The sequence below is a fragment of the Oncorhynchus clarkii genome, chromosome 5 (assembly GCF_045791955.1).
Source record: "Oncorhynchus clarkii lewisi isolate Uvic-CL-2024 chromosome 5, UVic_Ocla_1.0, whole genome shotgun sequence".
NCBI classification, from domain to species: Eukaryota; Metazoa; Chordata; class Actinopteri; order Salmoniformes; family Salmonidae; genus Oncorhynchus; species Oncorhynchus clarkii.
In genome coordinates this window covers 11,243,640-11,268,529 of record NC_092151.1, presented here as the reverse complement: position 1 = coordinate 11,268,529, position 24,890 = coordinate 11,243,640, and the positions used below count along the sequence as shown (strand labels likewise).

Sequence of the window (24,890 nt, the reverse complement as noted above, 5' to 3'; positions counted from 1 at the left end):
AGTCACCCAAGTCATAGACTGTTCTCTCTGATACCACACAGCAAGCGGTACTGGAGAGCCCAGTCCAGTTCCAAAAGACTCCTTAACAGATTCTACCCCCAAGCCATAAGACTGATGAACAATTACTCAAATGGCCACCTGGACTATTTAAAAAAAATTCAAATGTACGCCTCCCTTAACTCTATTTCTTGAACTGCATTGTTGGTTAAGGGCTTGTAAGTAAGCATTTCACGGTAAGGTTTACACCTGTTGTATTCAGCGCATGTGACAAGTAAAATTTGATTTGACTAAGTGGTCTTGTGAAAACCAAAGGCAACTCTTAATCTGCCTTTAAACAGGCAGCCCAATTCAGATCTTTTTTCTTTCATTATTGACCAATCACATCAGCTCTGAAAAAGATCCGATGTGAGAAGATCTGATGTGATTGGTCAAAAGACCAATTAGTGGAAAAAATATCAGAATTGCCTGTGTGAACGCAGCCTTAGAGTAAATTCTACATCTTGGCCAATCGCGGCTGTCATGCTATAATGTGATTGGCTAATATCCAATAGGAGACACTTCCACCAGCATCTCCCATTGGTCAAGTAGGACACCACCTAAATTCAATACACAGGCCTTTAAGTCCCCTTAGATGACATCACTGTCTTGAGTTATCTGCATGTTCCATAGCTACTTATTTCCATGATAAATACCCTGTGGCCTTTATAGTACTGTATGTCTGTATCCAGTGTTGTGCAGGACATGTAATTGTGGCACGGAAAACCCCCTTTTAATTGCCTTAGAAGGGATTAATTAAGTGATATTGAATTAAATACAACAGCACAGTCTCCCTCACATCTCGCGTAACAGTGTATGGCCGTGGGCACACAGGTAGTCATGTTTACACTACAAATAATATAACCTCCTAAGGCTGGCTAAGACTGACCTGCAAGCTCCTCATTCACACCTCCACAGACAGACTTACCCAGACAAAGTGCACTTATCAAGGCATTAAGTGGCCAAACACAGATAGGCAGACACACACAATAGCTTACTCAGAAGGTCAGACACACAAATACACACGCGCACACAAACCTAAACCAAATGCCAGCCTCTCTGGGTTTTCCAGTTATTCCATGGCGTAATACCCTACAGACGTTCCAGCATGAACTGAGGCCTACTCACCAGATCCAGGAATGCCTCCTGAAGGGGAAGTTGTTCACGTGCATCATTTTCTTCTCCCGTCCCGCCTGAGAGCGACCCGCCTTCATTTAAACTAAAGGTGTGTGCTCGTTTTGCTACAGTATTTGTCACTCACAGGTTAAAATAAAAGACTAGAATCCCACAAACATGGTCTCTCACCATTTGGTTCTCTCCCCTCTTTTTCATGTTTTTGAAAGTCAAATTCGATGGCTTCTCAATGTGAAGCAGAGTTTCGATTTGGCTGGGGAGGGTGACATTTGTCCAAATGATATTTGGTGAACTGGTTTATGCCGGGGGTTAGAACTACCCCACTGGGCAACAACTGGCTGAATCAACGTTGTTTCCACATTATTTCAACCCCCAAAATATATGTGATGACGTTGAATTAACATGGAAAACTCATTGGATTTGCAGAGAGTCATCACCGTAAGGGCTTTTCTTCACCTTTAACCTTAATCCATTGACATGGTGATATTTTTTTGTTGATTTCATGTTGAATTTACAATAATTGACAACTCAGCCAAATGTAAATAAAAACTACACGTTGAACTGACGTCTGTGCCCAGTGGCACAACACCATGGTAAATATTTGTCCAGGGTTCAGTGGTTAAGGCGAACGTGTCAATACTCAGGCATGTAAGGTTCTTTCAATACCCTCCTGAAAAACAAACTCCACAGAAAAGTCTACCAGAAACCAGTCAAGTCAGGAAATCCCCTGTCTCTCTCTTTAACTGTTAGAAGGATATTCTGCAATAGTACAACAAAAGGAGAACATCTGTCTCTCCTTTTCCTGGGAAGACTTCCAACTAGGACATCAAACTCATTCCGGCACATTGCCGTGGTCTTCATCGTGAACGTCTCATCGCTGGATTCCCCCCAGAGAATTCTACCTCTCCTCTCTCTCTCAGTCGCTATCTCTTCCTCAATCACTTCATCCCTCTCATCCACCCAAGGAAATTAACACTTTTTGAGGCATTATCTGAGTGGAGGAACAACGTTCCTTTTCATCCAAGTGAAAGGTGAGGATTCCGCTCTAACCCTAAATCCACGGGTCATTTTCCACGTTGGTGCCATGTCAAGAAAACTGCAGGTCAGCTTTTCTCTTCCTGGTTGATCACAACCTCCTGTGATGTCAATGATCCGTGGAGGCCCAGGGATGGTAGCTAACTGCTCATGGTCAGCCAGGGGTCATAGCTAACTGCTCATGTTATTGATCCTCTTAGCGTCAACAGCTTGATTAATGTTCTCTCGCTCCCTGATGGATGGGTGGACCGAACGGGTGGAGAGAAAAACCCGACCAGTCAGACGGATAGAGTTGCTAGGGAGAGCTGCGCTTCCCTCAAAAATATCTAAACCACATTCTTCCTGCAATGGATATTTTCAATGTGTATAGTAAAGCTGTCAGGCAAGTTAATGTACACCCAATCCCGGTTCAAGCCACAAAGGCAGTATGAACATACAAAAAAACTAGCAAATGGCAAGTGATCAGGAGTGAACTTTCAGTATCTTCGTTTTTGTATTGCAGCCTGGCTGATGGTGGTAGAGGTATATCATGTCTAGGTAAGATACCTCCATGGTGGTGGTGGTAGAGGTATGCCAGGTGTCATCTGAAGAAACTGTGCCTGGTCTGTGATGTCCTGTTGGTTCTCTGGACTGGCTTTCCTTCCCTGGTCATACGGCCAGACCTAGAACCAGCCCGGGGGAGTTGTATGTCTAGCAACACCCAGGAGGAGAGCCCACGCGGGGGGACACCGAGCAAGAGAGACCCACTCTATGCCTGGTAGTATGTGCAGGATAAACACACACACACAGGGACTGATGCACACACTGACTCTCACACAGATGCAGGACACACTCAGACACATATACAGACACAGCACACGTTGTCTCACAACACACACAAACAACACCCCACACAAAACACACTCCTCTCCTGCACAAAACAACTCTCTTTCTCTCTCTCTCTCTGTAAGACTCCACAATCCAGCTGTATGTCAGGTCCTCTTAATCCATAGCAGGATGCCTGTCTGTCTTTGTCTGGGCCCAGAGAATCTCTCTCTCTCTCTCTCTCTTTCCCTCTCTCGATCTCTCGCTGCGCTGCAGAGCCGGCTCCCGTCTGCAGCAGAGTGACTGTGAGTGTGAGACTGAGGGAGTGTGTGTCTGAATGTTGGTGGAATCGTCAGTCAGAGGGGGCCTCTTTAGGGGAGATCCCTACAGGCAGCTTTTCAGGTGTCTGAGAGAGGCTATTTGGAATGACAGCTGATTAGACTGGCTGCTGTTGGTGTGTTTCAACTGACTTGTTTAATCTGTTTAAATATCTATACATGTTAGTTAGTCTTGTATATAATACATGATTGAATATCACTTATCTGATGAAATTATCAACTAACTGGTATTCAACCAGGTATTAAGTATAAATCTAACTAACAGGTACACTCTTTAAAAAAAGTTTATATCTACAACCTAAAAGGGTTCTTTGGCTGTCCCAATAGGAGAACCCTTTGAAGAACCCTTTTTGGTTGCAGGTAGAACCCTTTTGGTTCCATGTAAAACCTACATGGAACCCAAAAGGGTTCTACCTAGAACAAAAAGGGTTCTCCTATAGGGACAGCCAAATAACCCTTTTGGAACCATTTGTTTCTGAATGTATACATATTCAACTAAGCTAAAGACAGATAAATAAAGCACAAATAACGGAGATGTTTAAACCTATTTAAAACAACCAAAGGTCATAAAAACTAGAGGAATTTAAATTGACATGATTGATATAAAACCGAATAATATAAGACTGTCCGTTTAAAAATGTTGAAATGTTCAAGAGTCCAGCCCTTCCAAAACAAATTAGCATTCTTCCATCGAGTTAACATCTCTTCACATTCCAATCTCTTATCGTCCATTATGCATTTCCATTATTAAATTTGCCTCTCCCTCCATCATCTCCTTTACTGTCAGGAATGCACCTCTAGCTATATCTCTCTATCTCTCTATTTACTATAGTCTGAACTAAAACCTCGCTTGGTCCTTTTGCAGCGACACCCCAGGATGACCCTGGTGGTACCCCAACCATGCTTTGTTCATGCCATTTTAGGACAGGGAGGAAATAGTAAACAGGCAACTTTGCAGTGATGCCTGTCTTAAGGAATTACCCATGATGCAGACATGATGCAGACAAGTTAGAGCATGTTTCAAGGTAAAGCCTGAAATGTATCATGAAAAGTTATCCAGTCTCAATGTGGATGGATAAATATCTGTCTGAATATGATCTATGAAGGCTTCTTTCAGAACACACGGCCATATAATGTCAGTGAGAGTGGGTTAAGCGATCGAGTAGTGTGTTTTTTTCCATAGAACAACAACAGACTTTCATCATGGCAGTGTGTGATTTATAAATTGTCGTATGACATAAAAGCCTAGGTCATAAAAAAGGTATCCACCTTCAAAAAAGGCCGTTTCGGTTTATGGGGGAAAATATGAGAGGGGCACAGACACACAAATCCTTTGCCCACAGAGTACAGACAGTTTGGCGTTGGCACAAGATACTGTATGCCCAGGCCCGAATTGCGTCGGGCAAAGCACTGAGATCGAAATTGCAACCACAGCAACAGCTGCGTCTTATGCTGTGTTTTTGAATTGCTACAGTACGTGGTCTTTTTATACGGAATGACTCATTTTATGTCCCACAGAGCACCTTTAACTACAGACCCTGGACCATCAAAAGTACAGCATAGTGTAGACATGATTATTTAGGCGTCTTCAGAGGATTGCAGCACGAGCTACAGGGTTTCAACACATTGATTAGACATGGCAATCCTCTTCCTTTCAAGATTTTACGCGTCATTACCATTTCACTGGAACAGATATTCACAGCGGAACACAGAGATGGTTTCGCCTCAATGCTGTTTTTTTTTTTTTTTTCTGTGGCTGTGGAGATGTGGTGATGTCACATGCTCGTTTAATTTCCCTCCTCCGTCTCCTCTAGGGCTACGGATCGGGAGGGACTTTTCCAGCCCTGACCTAACGTCCATAGCTACTTCAGATGACCATGTGCCCTAGCTGTGTTAAGACACCAACGCTCAATGTCTGTTAGTGGACTGTCTTTACAGCGATAGAGTAATCATGTTGTTAAACCATGGAGAATATTCTGATAACATTCGGAAGGGTGTGGTTCCTTAGCCATCTGTTCAACAGGCTAGGATAATAAACTTATACATTTGTGTGTAAGCAAATGCTTCTTAATGCTTGGTTGAATTTTTTTAATAATGGGAGTGTCAAAGCTGATGATAAAATGAGAGGTTGGACAGCTTTCAGTGTGTGTGTGTGTGTGTGTGTGTGTGTGTGTGTGTGTGTGTGTGTGTGTGTGTGTGTGTGTGTGTGTGTGTGTGTGTGTGTGTGTGTGTGTGTGTGTGTGTGTGTGTGAGTTCATTTAAATAGGTGTATCTGTGTGCGTACGAGTTCAGTTTAAGTGTGCATGCAAGTGAATGTGTCAGTGTGTGTGTGTATGTGTTCTTGTGACATATTCAATCATCAGAAGTAGGGCTGGGGATATTCTCTGCCTCCTCCTGTGCTTTATGCATTAGCCTGCATGCCTAACATAACAGCTCCTGTCTGGACAGAGGAGAAGAACACAGAGCATTGAGTAGCCTAGCCAGAGCAGGAACCGGTTTTAACCAAACCTACCCCATCAGTCCCCAGGCAACACCAAACATACACACACACACCATCCGACTCTCACCCTGATCCCACACTCTCCGGTGGGGCCACATGTATTTAGTTTGATTCCAGAATGTTCGCAATGCTTCCCTGAATCTCAGTCAGCATCCCAAATGTTACCAAGAGGTCCCTGTCCCGCCTGGTGTAACAGAGTAGGTCCCGTCCCTGTCCCGCCTGGTGTAACAGAGTAGGTCCCGTCCCTGTCCCGCCTGGTGTAACAGAGTAGGTCCCGTCCCTGTCCCGCCTGGTGTAACAGAGTAGGTCCCGTCCCTGTCCCGCCTGGTGTAACAGAGTAGGTCCCGTCCCTGTCCCGCCTGGTGTAACAGTGCTCTACTTTTGACCAGTCCCTTTTGGATGCAACCAGAGTCCCTGGAGACAAGGCTGGCAGCTAGATCTCTACAGGGAGAGGTGGTCTTGCCAACACAGTAGCAGCAGTTGGCTTTGTTGTAACAAAGTAGGTCCTGTCCCTGTCCCGCCTGGTGTAACAGAGTAGGTCCCGTCCCTGTCCCCGCCTGGTGTAACAGAGTAGGTCCCGTCCCTGTCCCGCCTGGTGTAACAGAGTAGGTCCAGTCCCTGTCCCGCATGGTGTAACAGAGAAGGTCCCTTCCCTGTTCCACCTGGTGTAACAGAGTAGGTCCTGTCCCTGTCCCACCTGGTGTAACAGAGTAGGTTCTGTCCCTGTCCCGCATGGTGTAACAGAGAAGGTCCGTGTCCCACCTGGTGTAACAGAGTAGGTCCCGTCCCTGTTCCGCCTGGTGTAACAAAGTAGGTCCCTTCCCTGTCCCGCTTGGTGTAACAGAGTAGGTCCCTTCCCTGTCCCGCTTGGTGTAACAGAGTAGGTCCCTTCCCTGTTCCGCTTGGAGTAACAGAGTACGTTCTGGTCCTGTCCCGCCTGGTGTAACAGAATAGGTCCAGATCCTGTCCCGTCTGGTGTAACAGAGTAGGTCCCGTCCCTGTTCCGCCTGGTGTAACAGAGTAGGTCCTGTCACTGTCCCACCTGGTGCAACAGAGTAGGTCCCGTCCCTGTTCCGCCTGATGTAACAGAGTAGGTCCTGTCCCTGTCCCGCTTGGTGTAACAGAGTAGGTCCCTTCCCTGTCCCACTTGGTGTAACAGAGTAGGTCCTGGTCCTGTCCCGCCTTTGTGTAACAGAGGAGGTCCCGTCCCTGTCCCGCCTGGTGTAGCGGAGTAGGTCCTCTCCCTGTCCCGCCTGGTGTACCAGAGTAGGTCCTTTCCCTGTCCCACCTGGTGTTACAGAGTAGGTCCTGTCCCTGTCCCGCCTGGTGTAACAGAGTAGGTCCCTGTCCCGCCTGGGGTAACGGAGTAGGTCCTCTCCCTTTCCCGCCTGGTATAACAGAGTAGGTCCCGTCCCTGTCCTGCCTGGTGCAACAGAGGAGGTCCCATCCCTGTTCCGCCTGGTGTAACAGAGTAGGTCCTCTCCCTTTCCTGCCTGGTATAACAGAGTAGGTCCCGTCCCTGTCCTGCCTGGTGCAACGGAGTAGGTCCCATCCCTGTCCCGCCTGGTGTAACATAATAGGTCCTGTTCGTGTCCCGCTTGGTGTAACAGAGTAGGTCCCTTCCCTGTCCCGCCTGGTGTAACAGAGTAGGTCCCTTCCCTGTCCCTTCTAGTGTAACAGAGTAGGCCCCTGTCCCGCCTGGTGCAACGGAGTAGGTCCCATCCCTGTCCCGCCTGGTGTAACAGAGTAGGTCCCTTCCCTGTCCCGCCTGGTGTAACAGAGTAGGTCCCTTCCCTGTTCCGCCTAGTGTAACAGAGTAGGTCCCTGTCCCGCCTGGTGAAACAGAGTAGGTCCTCTCCCTTTCCTGCCTGGTGTAACAGAGTAGGTCCCTTCCCTGTCCCGCCTGGTGTAACAGAGTAGGTCAAACCTGTTGTAATAGAGTATGTCCCACTTGATGTAACAGAGTAGGTCCCACCTGATGTAACAGAGTAGGTCCCACCTGATGTAACAGAGTAGATCCCACATGGTGTAACAGAGTAGATCCCGCCTGGTGTAACAGAGTAGGTCCCGCCTGGTGTAACAGAGTAGATCACGCCTGGTGTAACAGAGTAGACCCCACCTGGGGTAACAGAGTAGATCCCACCTGGTGTAACAGAGTAGATCCCGCCTGGTGTAACAGAGTAGATCCCACCTGGTGTAACAGAGTAGATCCCGCCTGGTGTAACAGAGTAGGTCCCGCCTGGTGTAACAGAGTAGGTATTGCACACACAAAAACAGACATGCTGGAGTCCCGAAGATTCACTGCAAGGTGTAGACTACAACTATTTACCATAATGAATAGCATAGACTAACACTGGCAATTCCCCCAACAAGCACCCTGTCTCAAGTGAAAAACCTCCATGAAATATGACAGATACCTCACAAAGACGTAGTCTTGTACCGTTCTGCTGAGAAGAGAAGAATGTCAACTTAACACCTTTTTAACACGCTACTCTACTGCAACAGTAGTTTGTGGCTATGTCATATGTCAGGGTCATACTTTAACCTGTCAGGTTTCTTAGAATCTAAGCTAAGGGGCAGCAGGTAGCCTACTGGTTAGAGCATTGGGCCAGTAACTGAAAGGTTGCTGGATCAAATCCCCAAGGTAAAATTATTTAAAGGAGGTAGAACAATGAATTGTCCAGTTACAGAATGAAGAGTTATCTAACTACTGAAATGTGCAATTGTTTTTCCTTGTTCTGCTAAACTTGATGGATTGATATACATCCTTATCAAACCTTATCACCTGAGTGTGCTGCTGCTCCAGTTTCAACTATTCTGCCTTATTATTATTCGACCATGCTGGTCATTTATGAACATTTGAACATCTTGACCATGTTTTGTTATAATCTCCACCCGGCACAGCCAGAAGAGGGCCACCCCACATAGCCTGGTTCCTCTCTAGGTTTCTTCCTAGGTTTTGGCCTTTCTAGGGAGTTTTTCCTAGCCACCGTGCTTCTACACCTGCATTGCTTGCTGTTTGGGGTTTTAGGCTGGGTTTCTGTACAGCACTTTGAGATATCAGCTGATGTACGAAGGGCTATATAAATACATTTGATTTGATTTGATTTGATCAAAGTGAAATGTCTTATGGTTACATTTTATTCAGCAATTGATGTACAATGATGTACAATGATGAGACTTCTGTGTTTCCTCAGACCGTTACACAGTGTGTGTGTGTGTGTGTGCGTGTGTGCGTGCGTGCGTGCATGTACGCAAGAGTGTATGCAGACATCTGTACGTGCGTCGCTCCTTGGCCATTGACTCCTTGGCCATTGACTCCTTGGCCATTGACTCCTTGGCCATTGCTCACTTTGGGTACCATCCAGCCTAGTTAAAGACATTGAACATAAACACGCCTTCTTAGGTTGCTGGATCGAATCCCCGAGCTGACAAGGTAAACATCTGTCGTTCTGCCCCTGAGCAAGGCAGTTAACCACCCACTGTCCCTGGGCGCCGAAGACGTGGATGAAGATTAAGGCAGCCGCACCACACCACTCTGATTCAGGTTGGGTTAAATGTGGAAGACAGATTTCAGTTGAATTCATTCAGCTGGACAACTGACAAGGTATCCCGCTTTCCCCTTCCCCCCTTAGATGCAGTGGACCACGGTTTATCCCAATTCCCCCTTCAGTCTCCACTTCACTCCCTCATCTTCCATCTATCTTCCCCTGCTCTGAGGTCTCCCAGACATGGTTGTGTGTATAAATAGCCCTGTTCAGTGCTTATGTAATGGTGCCGGGTCCTGTAGAAAGGCCAAGGGTGTCTGCAGAGGGAGCTTGTCAGATACACTTCGGGGACTGCAGGGTGAAATGGGAAGATTAAATGTCACGTGAGGCTGACTGTGGCATGAGGGGCCGCAGTACACACAATGCAAAAAATGATATGACTGTATCAGGATGCTTTATAATGTGGTCATATTCATGCAGAATATGTCATAGTCAGCTCTGTTTTAAGTTATCTACAGTGCCTTCGGAAAGAATTCAGACCCATTGACTATTTCCACATTTTGTTTGGTTACAGCCTTATTCTAAAATTGATGTTTTTTTCCCTCATCAAACTACACACAGTAAAAAACAAAACAGTTTTTTAGATTCTTTGTTAATTAAAAAAAAAATATATATAATTAAATATCACGTTTACATAAGTATTCAGACCTTTTACTCAGTACTTTGGCAGCAATTACAGCCTCAAGACTTCTTGGGTATTTTTTAATTTTTTATTTAACCTTTATTTAACAAGGCAAGTCAGTTAAGAACAAATTCTTATTTACAATGACAGCCTGCTGGGCCAATTGTGTGCCGCCCTATGGGACTCCCAATCAGAGCCGGTTGTGATACAGCCTGGTTTTGAACCAGGGTGTCTGTAGTGAAGCCTCTAGCACTGAGATGCAGTGCCTTAGACCACTGCGACACTCAGGAGCACATGACACTACAAGCTTGGCACACCTGTATTTGGATAGTTTCTCCTATTCTTCTCTGCAGATGGTGTCAGGAAAACAACCTCTCACTCAACGTCAACTAAACAAAGGAGATGATCGTGGACTTCAGGAAACAGCAGAGGGAGCACCCCCCTATCCACATCGAAGGGACAGTAGTGGAGAAAGTGGAACGTTTTTTCAGCGTACACATCACAGACCAACTGAAATGGTCCACCCACACAGACAGTGTTGTGAAGAAGGCACCAGGAGGCTGAAGAAATGTGGCTTGTTACACAAAACCCTGACAAACCTTTATAGATGTACAATCGAGAGCATCTTGCCGGGCTGTATCACAGCCTGGTACGGCATCTGTACCACCCTCAACCTCAAGGCTCTCCAGCGGGTGGTGCAGTCTGCACAACACATCACTAGGGGCAAACTACCTGCCCTCCATGACACCTACAGCACCCGATGTCACAAAAGGCCAAAAAGATCATCAAGGACAACAACCAACTGAGCCTGTTCACACCGCTACTCTCCAGAAGGCTTTGTCAGTACAGGTGCATCAAAGCTGGGACCAAGAGTCTGAAAAACAGCTTCTATCTCATGGCCATCAGACTGTTAAACAGCAATCACTAACTCAGAGAGGCTGCTGCCTACATTGAGACCCAATCACTGGCCACTTTTTAATAAACGGATCACAAGTCACTTTAATTAAACAATGCCACTTTAAATATTGCAACTTTGATAATGTTTACTGTATATATCTTACATTACTCATATCACATTGTTACGTTCCCCAGTTTCTGTGTTGTGGGTTTGAATGTGTTTGTGTGTATTTCAGGAAATGGCTTCCTGGATTCCCTCAAGCAGCTGATTGGTCGGCCCCATTGCAGATTGGAGCTGACCCCGCCCTCTCGTCAGGGGATACAGCTGTCTGCAATTACAGACTCCTTCTCCAGCTGTATAAAAGCCAGTGTTCCTTTGCTCAGAGAGAGAGTTGATGGTTATGTCCTGTGTTAGTTGGTGCTCAGAGAGAGTGTCTTTGATGGCCTGTGTTGGTTGATGCTCAGAGAGAGCTTCTTTGATGGCCTGTGTTGGTTGTTGCTCAGAGAGAGTGTCTTTGATGGCCTGTGTTGGTTGTTGCTCAGAGAGAGTGTCTTTGATGGCCTGTGTTGGTTGTTGCTCAGAGAGAGTGTCTGATGGCCTGTGTTGGTTATTGCTCAGACAGGATTTTATAAAGTATTTTGTAACTGGTTCTGCTGAGGTATGTTTTTGTCACAAGGACTGTTTTTGATTATTTAAATGGATTACTTACGTTAGTAATTATTCTGTTTTTGTTCCTGAGGGGAGGGCACTTTGGGAGTGCTTCGGTATGAGGCCTGCGGGCATACATCTACCCGTAGTATGTACTCTGTCTATGCCCACTACGTAAGACCTGGGCGGACCACCCCCTGTATTTTGGTTAGTGCGCCAGGTGGTGTTAAGAATAGATAAGTAGTGAGTAGCTATGGTAGGAGAGGGGGCTCTTTAACTTGAACTTTCTTTGCTTTGGTTCCATCCAGCACCTTTTCCCCAAATTACCATGTGAAGGAATAAATGCGATGTTAATGTAAAATTCTATCTCAGTCATCCTTACCCGCACCTACAGTCACATACCTCTTTCACTCCACGGGGAGTTGAGTGTAGCAGGGTGTTGCGTTCTCTCCTCCAAGAGGCATGAGTAACATAATGGGGACTCATCCGGGATCCATTAAACCCACCGGACCCTGCTGCTCTGAGCTCTCTGATTGGTGATTGAGGTGTGGTGGTAGGTTGTGAGTTTGGATGACTGGTTTAGTTTGTGTGTTAAGTGGGCTGCTGTGTCCAAAATGGCTGCCTCAGCAGTCTCCCAGTTTATTGGTGTGCCCTCTGTTGTTCGGTTGGTGGTTTTGCGCTGTAGCAGACCATTATGGACTCTTCGTCCCTGAGAAAGCCCTAAAGGCTGAGCTTTTGGTGCTAGTCAGGGAGGGTACATACTGTACTTTATACCATCTATTGCACCTTGCCTATGCTGCTCATCCATATACTTATATGTACATATTCTCAATCATGCCTTTAGATTTGTGTATATTAGGTAGTTGTTGGGGAATTGTTAGATTACTTGTTAGATATTACTGCACAGTAGGAACTAGGAGCACAAGCATTTCGCTACACTCGCATTAACATCTGCTAACCATGTGTGTGACAATCAAATTTTATTTGATATCCTTATTTATATACGAATACATTTGCAAAAGTTTCTAAACAATTTTCGCTTTTTCATTATCTGGTATTGTGTGCAGATTGCTGAGGATTGTTTTTATTTAATCCATTTTAGAATAAGGCTGTAACATATCAAAATGTGGAAAAAGTCAAGGGGTCTGAATACTTTCCGAAGGCACTGTAGATAACTTTAAACAGAGCTGACTATTACATACTCTGCATGACATATTAACAGCTGTTCTAGAAACAGTATACATTTCTATCTGAATGTTGGGTGATGTTGCATGGTCCTGAATAAACTGATAAATGGTTCTATGCCCAATAACCTGGCACACGTCTTCATATCAACTTGAGGGCCACCATTGGCCAACATACAGTCGCGGTAAGGTGTTACTTGACAGTCGTCTTGAGGTCTACCACTGCGCACCACTGACAATCATCCAAAATATAGGTACATGTAAAAGCTGTGCATACAGTGCTTCACCACATGCTCATGGCCAGTGGAATCATGAATAATGGAGTTGTCTACCACACATTAGCAGCGCCACATCAATCCCTCTGAGGGCCCGGAACACAGGCCCTTAATCAATAGTTAACGCTAAGGAGAAGTAGTGACTTGCTAGCAACCCACACTGCATGCATTATGAATGGGCGAGGACAAGGTCCAGACCCTAGTGACATTTGACTTGCCTCTGTGGCTATGGGTGACAGTGGCTATGGCTACCGGTGACTGCGGCTATGACTACTGGTTGCTATGACTACCGGTGGCTATGGGTGACTGTGGCTATGACTACTCTGACTCTGATTGAGTGTGTGAACAGGTGTCTTTTATACAGGTAACAAGTTCAAACAGGTGCAGTTAATACAGGTAATGAGTGGAGAACAGGAGGGCTTCTTAAAGAAAAACTAACAGGTCTGTGAGAGCCGGAATTCTTACTGGTTGGTAGGTGATCAAATACTTATGTCATGCAATAAAATGCAAATGAATTACTTAAAAATCATACAATGTGATTTTCTGCATTTTTGTTTTAGATTCAGTCTCTCACAGATGAAGTGTACCTATGATAAAAATTGTAGTAGGAAAACCTGCAAAATCGGCAGTGTATCAAATACTTGTTCTCCCCACTGTACTTGACTCTTATCATTGTTCATTTCCTATCATATCATGTCTTACTAGTTAGGTGCTACTGACAAATACAACATGCTAACTGGAGACCTTTTGTAGACCATCTCTACCGTTCTCCCCCTAAAATCATCTGATTATCTTCACTCAATCATCTCAGTCCCCCTTCCCCTCGGGGAACCATAACACATCAGGAAAACGTCATGGATGACAGTTTCAGTGGACTTTTGATGTCATCAGCGCCCGTCTTGCGTGCAAGCCCTGCAGGGGTGATATTGACTCACCAGTCGTTAATCTACATGTGAGTGACCTACATTAGGGTCACTTCACTTTGGGTCTCTACTGACACTCCAAGGGGACCTGGCCTACATTGCCCATTTGATTTCTTAACCCTTATTTTTACCATGTTTTTTTTTACAGCAACTACCCGGGGAAGAGAGGGGATTAATGAGCCCGTTGGAAGCTGGGGATGAAGCTGGGGATGATGGTGGCCATGATGGTTTAAGGGCCAGATTGGGAATTTAGCCAGGACACCAGGGTTAACACAACTACTCTTAGAATAAGTGCCATAGTGACCTCGGAGAGTATGGACACCCGTTTTCACATCCCATCCTAAAGACGGCACCCTACATAGGGCAATATCCCTTTCCCTGCCCTGGGGCATTGAGATCTCCTAAGACCAGTAAGAAGAGTGCTCCCTACTGGCCCTCCAACACAAATTCCAGCAGCATCTGGTCTCCCATTCAAGGACCGACCAACCCAACACAGCTTCAGAGGCAAGCCAGCAGTGGGATGCAAGGTGGTTGGCTGCTGGCTATTTTAGGACACCCTCAGCCTCACAGCCCAATCGTTTCCTTAATTGTGTGGGCAATTGCATCAGAATTATCCAGTCAATTGTTATGGTAGAAGGATTGGTTAGAGGCTGGAGCGTCTGTAGTAGACAAGACAGATTAAAAGATACATCATCGTGGCCAAGGGAGGTCTAGTGGTCTTAGCCGCTGCTTCTGGAACACATTCATCCTGCCCACTGCTATTTTAGCAACTCTACCTTTTTCCCCCTCTATCTATCCTACCCAATATATTACAAACTGGGTGGTTCCAGCCCTGAATGCTGATTGGCTGAAAGCTGTGGTAAATCAGACTGTATACCATGGGTATGACAAAACATACATTTTTACTGCTCTAATTACATTGGTAACCAGTTTATAATAGCAATAAGGCACCCCAGGGGTTTGTGATATATGGCCAATATACGACAGCTAAGGACTGTGTCCTAAGAAAAGCCCTTAGCTGTGGTATATTAGCTATATACCACACCCCATCGAGCATTATTGCTTAATTAGAGGACTGGGACTGGAGTAAAAAAATGAAACATCAACAAAAAACAGATCCACTTTCAGTTTAGTTGCAGTGTCTACTCAATGCGGTATCCATTCAATTTGGACTGACAAGCTTTGAGGGCAATAACATAATAACTAGCCAAAAACAAACAATCTGTGAGAACAGTAAGAATGTCTTGGTCTGAGAGCTACACTATAACAACAACATGGTTTGTTAGCTTCAAGAGAGACTGGTTTAGAACCCAGCAGACAGAACCGTTTCAGCCTTAGACGGCTATCAAATTTCCCCAATGGCACACAATGGCAGACATATTTATTATGCTAGAAAACTTCCCCCAAAATCCGACTCCCAGAATCCTCATGGGAGGAGCCAGAGCCGTGCCAAGTATCCAATCAACAAAGCCGTCTGGATTCCACACTACATGGCGTCAGTGGGAAAGAGACAGATGACCAAAGTGACACTGGGAGCTGAGGCCCAAATCTCTTCAACAGCTTCCTTTCCTCATCACTTGTTCATCTATTCCCACTCATCTGCAGTAGATAAATATGTTAAAGTAATACAGTAGAGACCCATCCATTCATCTCATCTATCGGTGGGTATGGGGATACAGGACGAGGTAAAAGGAGATAAGGCCATGTTAGAGAATTGGACCACAACACAAGTGAGTCGTCCATTTCAAGCCAGTACTTATTGACTGCTAAAACTATACACGGTGATCTTTTGAGAGGAATCAGTTGCCGTAATCATATAGGTAAAGAGTGGAACAATATCAGTATGTTGATAACAGTTTTTAATCTCAAGGAGCTGATATGAACTATCACAATCGAACTGGAAAAAATATATAGGTACAGCGCTTAGAATGACTACAACGTTGGTAGCTTCCATTATGACATCGCAAGAAGCTATAATATCTAATTTCAGAACTTTTCCCATAAGCAATCAGGCCCGAAATTGTAATGATCTCCAATGACGGAAATGCTCCAATAAGCAGTTTTGGTACAGTAGACTGCAAATCAATAGCTCCCGTGGGTACATTTCATGATCAGATGATGATGTTGCTCTAATGATGTTCAAACTCAATAGCCTTAAGTAAGTTATTTGTTCCATATATTTGATTTTGTTCCCTTGTAAGACCCTGGGACGAACTGGAAGAGGTTAGGGTTTGGCTAAACATTACACCTCCAACGCCAAACTAAAGTACAAAAAACCTTAAGAAAACATGTGCACACACATACACACACACACTTTAACAATAAAAACATAACTAAAACATGTAAAGCTGTTTCTTTCCACTTTACAGCACTATACTCTTTAATGCTCAGACTAAAATAAATCAGGTTCACTGTTTTACAATGCATTCAAAATAAATCAACCATTGCATTACAATGCATTTAAAATAATTCAGGCTTCACTGTATTACAAAGCTACTAAAATAACCTTCACTGCTTTACAATGCTACTAAAATAAATCAACCTTCACTGTTTTACAACACTAACAAAATGAATCAACCCTCACTGTTTTACAACACTAACAAAATGAATCAACCTTCACTGTTTTACAACACTAACACAATGAATCAACCTTCACTGTTTTACAACACTAACAAAATGAATCAACCTTCACTGTTTTACAACACTAACAAAATGAATCAACCTTCACTGTTTTACAATGTAACCTTTTCCAGCATGTGCTTCCTTAGAGCAATGTTTCCTAAGCATGGTCCTTCAGTACCCCAACCCTGGTCCTTCAGTACCCCAACAGTACCCCAACAGTACCCCAACCCTGCTCCTCCAGTACCCCCAACAGTATACCAACCCCTCCCTCTATCTACCATCTCTGGTGTGGGAGTTTAGCGTTGCATCATTTATACACAGAGAAGATAATTAAGTTGACACACACACACATATGTACGGGCAGACACACGCGCAAATGCACTGACAATAATACACAAATACACACGAGCACACAAACACACGCACACACACAAACACAGACACACACACAGGAAGTCCCTGCTCAGCCCACATGAATCATTCAGCTCTGCTCTCTGTCCCACTGTCCAGTCACTGAAAACACACTGGACCATTCCAGTGTTATTTAGTGTCTCTTATAGCGCTGGTTTAGAAAATGATCTACTCTCCCACTGAGGGGCTTTATCAGGGCCATTCACTTCATGTCCCTCTGGTTAGAGCCATCTCTCACTGAGGGACTTTATCAGGGCCATTCACTTCATGTCCCTCTGGTTAGAGCCATCTCTCACTGACGGGCTTTATCAGGGCCATTCACTTCATGTCCCTCTGGTTAGAGCCATCTCTCACTGAGGGACTTTATCAGGGCCATTCACTTCATGTCCCTCTGGTTAGAGCACCTCTGGTTAGAGACACCTGGAAAGAAGACAGTGACAGATATGGGGTGGCAGGTAGCCTAGTGGTTAGAGCATTGGACTAGTAACCGGAAGGTTGCTAGATTGAATCCCTGAGCTGACAAGGTAAAAATCTGTCGATCTGCCCCTGAACAAGGCAATTAACCCACTGTTCCTAGGCCGTCATTGCAAATAAGAATTTGTTCTTAACTGACTTGCCTAGTTAAAAAATAAATATATATATACATTGGGGCAAAAAAGTATTTAGTCAGCCACCAATTGTGCAAGTTCTCCCACTTAAAAAGATGAGAGAGGCCTGTAATTTTCATCATAGGTACACTTCAGCTATGACAGACAAAATGAGAAAAAAAATCCAGAAAATCACATTGTAGGATTTTTAATGAATTTATTTGCAAATGATGGTGGAAAATAAGTATTTGGTCACCTACAAACAAGCAAGATTTCTGGCTCTCACAGACCCGTAACTTCCTCTTTAAGAGGCTCCTCTGTCCTCCACTCATTACCTGTATTAATGGCACCTGTTTGAACTTGTTATCGGTATAAAAGACACCTGTCCACAACCTCAAACAGTCACACTCCAAACTCCACTATGGCCAAGACCAAAGAGCTGTCAAAGGACACCAGAAACAAAATTGTAGACCTGCACCAGGCTGGGAAGACTGAATCTGCAATAGGTAAGCAGCTTGGTTTGAAGAAATCAACTGTGGGAGCAATTATTAGGAAATGGAAGACATACAAGACCACTGATAATCTCCCTTGATCTGGGGCTCCATGCAAGATCTCACCCTGTGGGGTCAAAATGATCACAAGAACGGTGAGCAAAAATCCCAGAACCACACGGGGGGGGACCTAGTAAATGACCTGCAGAGAGCTTGGACCAAAGTAACAAAGCCTGCCATCAGTAACACAATACGCCGCCAGGGACTCAAATCCTGCAGTACCAGACGTGTCCCCCTGCTTAAGCCAGTACATGTCCAGGCCCGTCTGAAGTTTGCTAGAGAGCATTTGGATGATCCAGAAGAAGATTGGGAGAATGTCTTATGGTCAGATGATGTCTTTTTGGTAAAAACTCAACTCGTCGTGTTTGGAGGACAAAGAATGCTGAGTTGCATCCAAAGAACACCATACCTACTCTGAAGCATGGGGGTGGAAACATCATGCTTTGGGGCTGTTTATCTGCAAAGGGACCAGGACGACTGATCCGTGTAAAGGAAAGAATGAATGGGGCCATGTATCGTGAGATTTTGAGTGAAAACCTCCTTCCATCAGCAAGGGCATTGAAGATGAAACGTGGCTGGGTCTTTCAGCATGACAATGATCCCAAACACATTGCCCGGGCAACGAAGGAGTGGCTTCATAAGATGCATTTCAAGGTCCTGGAGTGGGCTAGCCAGTCTCCAGATCTCAAACCCATAGAAAATCTTTGGAGGGAGATGAAAGTCTGTGTTGCCCAGCAACAGCCCCAAAACATCACTGCTCTAGAGGAGATCTGCATGGAGGAATGGGCCAAAATACCAGCAACAGTGTGTGAAAACCTTGTGAAGACTTACAGAAAACGTTTGACCTCTGTCATTGCCAACAAAGGGTATATAACAAAGTATTGAGATAAACTTTTGTTATTGACCAAATACTTATTTTCCACCATAATTTGCAAATAAATTCAAAATGGGATTTTCTGGATTTTTTTTCCTCATTTTGTCTGTCATAGTTGAAGTGTACCTATGATGAAAATTACAGGCCTCTCTCATATTTTTAAGTGGGAGAACTTGCACAATTGGTGGCTGACTAAATACTTTTTTTGCCCCACTGTATATAGAAACAGGAGAACTAACCCTGAACGTTCACCCTAGGAACTAACCCTTTCCCCAGAGGAACTAACACTAACCCCTCACCCTAGGAACTAACCCTAGCCCCTAACCCTATCCCCTAGGAACTAATCCTTCGCCCTAGGAACTAACCCTTCACCCTAGGAGCTAACCCTTCGCCCTAGGAACGAACACTAACCCTCGCCCTAGGAACTAACCCTAACCCTTCACCCTAGGAACTAACCTTTCGCCCTAGGAACGAATACTAATCCTCGCCCTAGGAACTAACCCTAGCCCCTAACCCTTTGCCCTAGGAACTAACTCTAACCCTATCATCTAGGAACTAACTCTAACCCTATCCCCTAGGGACTAACCCTTCGCCCTAGGAACTAACCCTTCGCCCTAGGAATGAACCCTAACCCTTCGCCCTAGGAACTAACCCTAACCCTTCGCCCTAGGAATTAACCCTAACCCCTAGGAACTAACCTTAACCCTTCCTCCTAGGAACTAACACTAACTCTTTGCCCTAGGAACTAACCTTAACCCTTCCCGCAAGGAACCAACCCTTCCCTGTAGGAACTAACCCTAGGAACTAACCCTTTGCTGTAGGAACTAACCCTAGTAACTAACCCTTCGCTGTAGGAACTAACCCTTCGCTGTAGGAACTAACCCTAGGAACTAACCCTTCGCCCTAGGAACTAACCCTAACCCTTCGCCCTAGGAACTAACCCTAACCCTTCGCCCTAGGAACTAACCCTAACCCCTCGCCCTAGGAACTAACCCTAACCCCTAGGAACTAACCTTAACCCTTCCTCCTAGGAACTAACACTAACTCTTTGCCCTAGGATCTAACCTTAACCCTTCCCCCTAGGAACTAACCCTTGCCCTAGGAACTAACCTTAACCCTTCCCGCAAGGAACTAACCCTTCCCTGTAGGAACTAACCCAAGGAACTAACCCTTCGCTGTAGGAACTAACCCTAACCCTATCATCTAGGAACTAACTCTAACCCTATCCTCTAGGAACTAACCCTTCGCCCTAGGAACTAACCCTTCGCCCTAGGAACTAACCCTAACCCTTCGCCCTAGGAACTAACCCTAACTCTTCGCCCTAGGAACTAACCCTAACCCCTCGCCCTAGGAACTAACCCTAACCCCTAGGAACTAACCTTAACCCTTCCTCCTAGGAACTAACACTAACTCTTTGCCCTAGGATCTAACCTTAACCCTTCCCCCTAGGAACTAACCCTTGCCCTGGGAACTAACCTTAACCCTTCCCGCAAGGAACTAACCCTTCCCTGTAGGAACTAACCCTAGGAACTAACCCTTCGCTGTAGGAACTAACCCTAGGAACTAACCCTTCGCTGTAGGAACTAACCCTTCGCTGTAGGAACTAACCCTAGGAACTAACCCTTCGCTGTAGGAACTAACCCTTCGCTGTAGAAACTAACCCTAGGAACTAACCCTTCGCTGTAGGAACTAACCCTAGGAACTAACTCTAGGAACTAACCCTAGGAACTAACCCTTCACTGTAGGAACTAACCCTAGGAACTAACCCTAGGAACTAACCCTAGGAACTAACCCTTCACTGTAGGAACTAACCCTAGGAACTAACCCTAGGAACTAACCCGTCGCTGTAGAAACTAATGCTTTCCTGTAGGAACTAACCCTTTGCTGTAGGAACTAACCCTTCACTGTAGGATCTAACCCTAGGAACTAACCTTAGGAACTAACCCGTCGCTGTAAAAACTAATGCTTTCCTGTAGGAACTAACCCTAGGAACTAACCCTTCGCTGTAGGAACTAACCCTAGAAACTAACCCTTTGCTGTAGGAACTAACCCTAGGAACTAACCCTTCGCTGTAGGAACTTACCCTAGGAACTTCATGTAGATTTGAAACACATGGATATACAAATTAGGGCCTATGGTAGTAGCACCAGCTTGCCCTCAGATATGCTTGTGAAATGTTGCCGTATTGCTTACACTTGTCCAATAAATTAGAGCTAAACAAGTGGGTAGAGGCTAGATGTTGTTTCTAAACAGGGCCAACATGATTCTAGACAAGGCCAACATGTTTCTAGACAAGGCCAACATGTTTCTAAACAAGGCCAACACATTTCTAAACAAGGCCAACACATTTCTAGAAAGGGACAACACATTTCCAGACAGGGCCAACACGTTTCTAGACAGGGCCAACACGTTTCTAGACAAGGCCAACACATTTCTAGACAGGGCCAACACATTTCTAGACAGGGCCAACATATTTCTAGACAAGGCCAACACATTTCTAGACAGGGCCAACACGTTTCTAGACAGAGCAAACACATTTCTAGACAAGGCCAACACATTTCTAGACAGGGCCAACACGTTTCTAGACAGGGCCAACACGTTTCTAGACAGGGCCAACACATTTCTAGACAGGGCCAACACGTTTCTAGACAAGGCCAACACATTTCTAGACAGGGCCAACACGTTTCTAGACAGGGTCAACACGTTTCTAGACAGGGCCAACACATTTCTAGACAGGGCCAACACGTTTCTAGACAGGGCCAACACGTTTCTAGACAGGGCCAACACATTTCTAGACAGGGCAAACACATTTCTAGACAAGGCTAACACATTTCTAGACAGGGCCAACACGTTTCTAGACAGGGCCAACATGTTTCTAGACAGGGCCAACACGTTTCTAGACAGGGCCAACACATTTCTAGACAGGGCCAACACATTTCTAGACAGGGCCAACACATTTCTAGACAAGGCCAACACGTTTCTAGACAGGGCCAACACGTTTCTAGACAGGGCCAACATGTTTCTAGACAGGGCCAACATGAAAAACAGTGCCCAATGTTGTAGGACAGGGACACAGACTAGTTCTGTGAAAAAAGCTTGGAGCGCGTGCAAATTGACAAAACATCTCATGAGTTCTATGAGCCCAACAGCTCCCAAGTTTGAATCCTCCCCCACCTAATCCAGAATGCTTTGATATATTTTGCTAGGTTGGCGATTTTGCTAATGTTGTTTTTCTGCTGGCGAGAGGGGAAAATCCTCCGTTGGACCATCATGCAGTTGGGTTTATTTATGAACCGGCACGCCAGGCTCTGGGATATGAACGGAGGGTGGAGCAATCGCCATCTATCTGAGATCTGGGGCGGTTCATGGGAACAGGAAAATTATATATGTGAGCGCTCAAACAGATACGTACGTACTGTAGACACGCACGCACGCACGCACGCACGCACGCACGCACACTTGCTCTCTCTCACTCTCTCACAAACACCCACACCCACACACACACAAGCAAAACAGAATCCCATCCAAATCAAAGTGAAGTTGAACGGAGGAAAGGAGTTCTATTAGAAAAACCATTCATAAATCATCCATTTTAAAAGCTTCATCCAAGCCACGGCCTCAGGGCATATCTTTACAAATCAATATGTCTCCGTCTCCATGAGGCGTTGGTTATGCTGAAGAACTCCACATTTCTGTCTGAATATTTCATTTAACAAGACCCCAAAGCACTTTAGCTCTCGCTCTCCAAAACAGCTCTATTGATATGAAGGGAGGGGAGGTGAGAAAGGCAGTCTGGGATCAGGCAGTCTGGGATCAGGATGTCTGGGAAAAGGCAGTCTGGGATCAGGCAGTCTGGGATCAGGCAGTCTGGGATCAGGCAGTCTGGGATCAGGATGTCTGGGATCAGGCAGTCTGGATCAGGCAGTCTGGGATCAGGCAGTCTGGGATCAGGCAGTCTGGGATCAGGCAGTCTGGGATCAGGCAGTCTGGGATCAGGATGTCTGGGATCAGGCAGTCTGGGATCAGGCAGTCTGGGATCAGGCAGTCTGGGATCAGGCAGTCTGGTATCAGGCAGCCTGGGATCAGGCTGTCTGGGATCAGGCAGTCTGGGATCAGGATGTCTGGGATCAGGATGTCTGGGATCAGGATGTCTGGGATCAGGCAGTCTGGGATCAGGCAGTCTGGGATCAGGATGTCTGGGATCAGGATGTCTGGGATCAGGATGTCTGGGATCAGGCAGTCTGGGATCAGGATGTCTGGGATCAGGATGTCTGGGATCAGGATGTCTGGGATCAGGATGTCTGGGATCAGGATGTCTGGGATCAGGCAGTCTGGGATCAGGATGTCTGGGATCAGGATGTCTGGGATCAGGATGTCTGGGATCAGGCAGTCTGGGATCAGGATGTCTGGGATCAGGCAGTCTGGGATCAGGATGTCTGGGATTTCACAAGAAGCGCTCCTAAGAACTCCTTCCCCTTTATTTCATCAGTAAACAATAATACTGAACATGACTATATTTGTATTATATTTTAATTTGTATAATAAACAAACCATTTCTACTAGGCTTGACTAATGATAAATATTAATTGTGTTATATGAATATGTTTAGAGGTTAGATTCAGAGGCTTTGTTGATTCGGGGTGGGCAAAAAAACACCTTAGAGTTCTTGGGAACAGGAATGATGGTAGTCAGCTTAAGACAAATGGGGATTACAGACTGGGACAAGGAGAGGTTGAAAACGACTGTGAATATGCCTGCCAGATGTTCTGTGCATGCTCTGAGAATGCGCTCTGGAATCCCGTTCGGCCTTGCGAGTGTTGACCTGATTAAAGACCTTACTCGCGGCGGCCTCGGAGAGCGAGATCACCCAGTCCTCTGGGTCAGTGGGGGCATGGTGTTGTTATTGTCGAAGCTTATATAAAATGCATTCATTTTGTCTGGTAGAGAGGCATCGTTGGACAGATTACAGTTGGGTCTTCCTTTTGTAGTCTGTAATGAACTCGTGCCCCTGCCACATGCCGTGGGCATCGGAGCCTGTGAAAATACCTTAGTCCCACATTGTCCTTTTGCTCGTTAGGTGACTTTGCGGAGATCATAGGGGGACTTTGTGTACTTGTTCCTGTCCTCAGCCGTAGCCTTAGGGTTGTCTGTGATAGCCCTGTGTGCGGTATCCCTGTCCTTTAGCTTAGTGTCAAACTCTATGTTAATCCAGGGCTTTTGATTGGGGATGCAGCGAACCTTCACTGTGCGGACAATGTCACTGATGCATTTCCTTGCTGGAAGTTTGGCGTCACCTCTCTTAATGACGCAGAATTAAAATCGCCGGCAACTGTACGGGGCTTGTTTATAGCCTCAAACAGCCATGGGGGCTATCTTGTCCGAAAGCCATGTTTCAGAAAACAGAGAATATTGCAGTTACGAGAGTCTCGTTGGTAGCAAATCCACGATCGGAAGTCATCCATCTTATTATCAAGAGACTGTACATTGGCCAATAGAATGTTGAGAAGAGGTGGCCGGTTTTCCCTCCACATTAATCTTGTCGGGACTCCTCTTCTCTTGCCTCTGTAACTATGGTGTTTCCTCTTGGATACCCCAAAAATTGGGTTAGAATTACAGAAAGGGCCCATTGCGGATGCCCGAGTGGCGCAGCAGTCTAAGGCACTGCATCTTAGTGCTAGAGGCGTCACTACAGACACCTGGTTTGATTCCAGGCTGTATCAAAACCGGCCGTGATTGGGAGTCCCATAGGGCGGCGCACAATTGCCCAGTGTCTTCCGGGTTTGGCCGGTGTAGGCCATCATTGTAAATAACAATTTGATCTTAACTGACTTGCCTAGTTAAATAAAGTAAATAAAAAACTGCCGATCTGATATTCCAAAGTTATTGTCTGTTAAAAGAAT

The 24,890-nt window shown here is 45.5% G+C and overlaps 1 protein-coding gene across 3 annotated transcripts in view; it reads right to left on the bottom strand.

Moving 5' to 3' along the window:
* Positions 1-24,890, bottom strand: part of LOC139408362 (3',5'-cyclic-AMP phosphodiesterase 4D-like) — a 302,623-nt gene that overhangs the window by 143,200 nt on the left and 134,533 nt on the right. Inside the window, exon 1 of one of the 3 annotated variants that reach the window (XM_071152142.1) lies at positions 1,165-3,328. The exons of 1 other annotated variant lie outside the window; for it this stretch is intronic. In XM_071152142.1, coding sequence (XP_071008243.1) covers positions 1,165-1,250 — 86 coding nt within the window. In that variant the 5' untranslated portion in view covers positions 1,251-3,328. Of the gene's footprint in view, positions 1-1,164; positions 3,329-24,890 lie in introns of those variants that run through there. One more of the 3 variants, XM_071152138.1, reaches the window with a different exon arrangement.